General features: G+C 46.6%; 1 protein-coding gene across 1 annotated transcript in view; it reads right to left on the reverse strand.

The window, feature by feature from the left end:
• Positions 1–3,492, reverse strand: part of LOC106819343 (caseinolytic peptidase B protein homolog) — a gene marked incomplete at both ends in the record, with an annotated part of 9,850 nt that extends 6,358 nt beyond the window's left edge. The window contains 5 exons of the mRNA XM_014823987.1: positions 192–269; positions 958–1,072; positions 1,338–1,435; positions 1,659–1,787; positions 3,276–3,492. Of these exons, the coding sequence (XP_014679473.1) occupies positions 192–269; positions 958–1,072; positions 1,338–1,435; positions 1,659–1,787; positions 3,276–3,492 (637 nt within the window). The remainder of the gene's footprint in view (positions 1–191; positions 270–957; positions 1,073–1,337; positions 1,436–1,658; positions 1,788–3,275) is intronic.
• Between the last annotated feature and the right edge of the window lie 327 nt (positions 3,493–3,819).

Here is a 3,819-nt window from a genome sequence, read left to right on the forward strand (position 1 = left end):
ATATATATATATATATATATATGTATGTATATATTCAATTCATTAGAGTCATTTTATCACTCACTTTATTTGATTTAATTTGATCACATTTACTCTGCTTTCGTACTGTTCGCGGAGTTTTCAGCAGGTAGAGAGGAGCGTGAGAAAGGAGCTAGTAGACTGACATGGAGGTTAGACCTTTCAGCACTCACCTATCCCAGAAGAGCCAAGGAAGAGAAAGACCAGCGGGTGGTCGTCGTCCATCCATCCTCCTTCCTTTCTGCGAATCGCTGAGCAGAAAAAAATCGCAAGAATAAATGTAATTGACATCGGAACTGGGTTAGATCCGTATCGTGAATACATGTGGTAACCACGCACGCGAACAAAAATCGCGACGGGGTTTTTAAATCAGAAAGCGTGAATTTGCACCGTTGCACGGCGCGAAAAAGAGACTGCAAAAATCACTAATACGACCTGGTTGTGACTGTACTGTTTGTGATATAGAGAGAGCTTCTGTTGCCTAATTGTACTGTAGAGGGCAATTCTACTGTTGAATTGAGGGCAGGTATGTTGTTTGTGATATAGGGGGCGTTTGTGTTGTTCACTTGTGCTATAGAGGGCACTTTTGACTTATGTTGATTGTGATATAGGGGGCGCTTTGGCAGTTTGAGACATAGAGGGCACTTATGCTATTTGTGACAGAGGGTGCCTCTGCCATTTCTAACATAGAGGGCGCTTATGCTATCTGTAACATAGAGGGCGCTTATGCTATCTGTAACATAGAGGGCGCTTATGCTATCTGTAACATAGAGGGCGCTTATGCTATCTGTAACATAGAGGGCGCTTATGCTATCTGTAACATAGAGGGCGCTTATGGCATCTGTTACATAGAGGGCGTTTCTGCTGTTTGAGACAGAGGGCGCTTATGCTGTCTGCACTGTAGAGGGCGCTCTGCCGCGGTCCGGCGCGGATACCCACCGGACGCGACGACCTGGATGGCTCCTTCCTGTCCGACGATTCGCTCCTTCAGTCGCTGCTCCAGCGGAAACCTCCTCCTCTCCTCCACCTCCTTCTCTCGCCTCCTCTCCTCAAACTAAAAACACAGAGGAAGCTCGGTCGTTACCCGGGCTTCCTTGTTTTGCTGGCGTCGCGGCGACCGCAATCGCACGCCCCACCCCGGCTATAGCCCCTCGCTCTGCAGCACCTACCCCCGTGGAGCAAAGGGCCACACGCGTAAAACCACTGCGTTTCAAAGCTGACATGCGCCACTTGACTATTCCGTGGTAAAAAAAATCATGCCGCTCTTCCTTAGACTTCCTTGTCGTGATCTTTAATTACCCGCTTGCCATAGTCCTTACCTTCTTGCTATAGTTCTGCAGGAGAGTGCGCGTCTCTGCATTGCGTGTGTAGTCGATCGGCCGGTGGCCATTCTCGTTCTCCGTCGATGGATCCGCGCCTGCATCAGGAGAGGGGGAGAAAGAGTGTATGCACAACGACACATTTCGGAGGAGCAGATGCAAACGTACACACGTCTACACAGACGCTAGCCAAAGAAATGTAAAATAAAATTCAAAAAGGAGGCTCGGGTTTGCACCACGGGATGTAGCGGCGAAGCTAGAAGAAGGGTCAGACCCGGCTGTCGGTGCGAGTCGCCGCCGCTAGATGGCGGCACGTGTTACCTGCGTTGAGCAGCAGCTTGACGACGTCCGGGGCGTCTGCTAGACAGGCGTAGTGCAGCGCCGTGCAGCCACGAAACGTCGCCCTGTTGCTCAGCTGGTTGCTGAACTCATCCTCTCGCGTTATCAGCACTGCAACGCGGATAACGCCGTCAAAGCATGCAAGCATAGAAGTAAAAATGTAGCACTGGCAGCAGTCGTGAAAAACAGGCATGCATAGATAGAAGTAACAGTGTCGACGTCGCTGTCAAAAGAAATGCATACAGACAAGTAACAATATGATGTAGCAGCAGCAGTAAAAAGATGCATGCATAGAAGTCACAACGTAGACGTCACCATCAAAATACGTAGGGTAGCAACGTAGCAGCAGCAGTAAAAAACACGTATATACATAAAAGCAAGATGTAGAAGCAGCTGTAAAAAACACGTATACATAGAAGTGACAACGTAGCATCAGCCGTAACAAACACGCATACATAGGGATAACAATGTAGCAGCAACACATGAAACGAAGCCATAAAGATACGTTTACATGGAAATAACAATGTAGCAGCAGCTGCAACACGTCACAAAGTCATAAAGGTGTGTGCCACGTAGAAATAACATTATAGCAGCAGCCGCAACATGTCACAAAGCCATAAAGAAACGTTTACACGTAAATAACAATTTACAAGCTTTTTCAGCACTGCGATAGAAAAACACACTAGCCAGAAAACACAAATAGACGTTAAAATGTACATAACAAGCCTCAACCGTACACAAAAATACATAGAAGAGTAGGTAGCGCTGCAATTAAACATCAAAGCCTAAAAACGCAATTCATGAGTAAATATGCATCAGCTATGCAATCAACATCAAAGCCGCAAAACACAATACGAAAGAAAAACATGCACGACAGGCCGCAAACATATATACGTAGCGGTAAAAATATACACGATTAGAAGCAAAAATAGATAAAAGTAGTAAAATGTTCCGATATAGCAATCGAGCGGATACGTGGCTGCTTCCCCTCATTCCTCCAACTTTTGGCTTCGTCACACAATTCCCTGACCTTTCCCTGACCCTTGGCTTTAAAACAGCATTCTCTGGCTTTACCCCCAGTTTTTGAAGATAAGACTAATTCTAAGCAGAATTCCGTGACCTGTCCCTGACCTCTAGACAGCATTCTTTGGCTCTAACCTAAGATAAGCCTAATTCCCCGACTTCCCACCGACTGTGAGAATGCTCTGTGTGAAATGCTCTGTCAGGTAGACAGACAGCGGTGGGCGTAAAAGCACAGGTACAGGTAAAGGTACCGGTTACAATGTACAGGTAAAAGTACAGGTACAGGCAAAGGTACAGGTAAAAGTATAGGTAAATGTACAGGTAAAATTGCAGGTAAAAGTGCAGGTACAGGTACAGGTACTGGTACAGGCACATACTACAGGTACAGGTACAGGTACAGGTACACGTACAGGTTGCAGGTACAGCACATACTACAGGTACATGGTAGGCAGATACAGGTACATGGTACCGCAGGTACAGGTACAGGTAGCAGGTACATGTAAAGGTAACAGGTACATGGTACACGACACATACAAGGTACAGGTACAGATACAGGTACAGAAACGTACTGCTCACCTTCGAGCGAATGAATGTGCTTCTCCCTCGCCGTCTGATAGACGTTGATGAAGTCGTCGCCTAGATTCGGGATCGCTCCCGCCTGCCAAAGCAGCAAGTTGACGGCCCTGCGAAATACACAAATACACGCAGGCTCGTCAGTGGCTAAGCAGTGAGTTATAGCGGGGCAGCCTGTAAAGCCGCCGCACACCAGTCCGATTTTCACAGCCGATTGACGCTGCCCGGATAGAAATCAGCGCGATATTCGGGTAAGGTGTGCGCCTCATTTGTAGAACGATTTATTTTTATCGTGATCCGTTCCAAATAAAAACATGTTTGATTTGAACCGATGAGCCCGATTTAGCAATGATGAACGATGAAGCGATGAATGGCGATGTAAGGGTGCGGCGGCCGTTAGCAGTGAGTAGCGCAGTAGCAGAAGGCAGTGAGTATAGCCAATAAGGGGTAGCCTGTAAGCAGCTATAGTGTGAGTTAAATTTGATTCAATACAATTCACTTTAGTTACACTTATGAATTTATTTTGGCAGTAACATATACTAGTTAA

Source organism: Priapulus caudatus, unplaced genomic scaffold (assembly GCF_000485595.1).
Source record: "Priapulus caudatus unplaced genomic scaffold, Priapulus_caudatus-5.0.1 Scaffold3233, whole genome shotgun sequence".
Taxonomy (NCBI): Eukaryota; Metazoa; Priapulida; class Priapulimorpha; order Priapulimorphida; family Priapulidae; genus Priapulus; species Priapulus caudatus.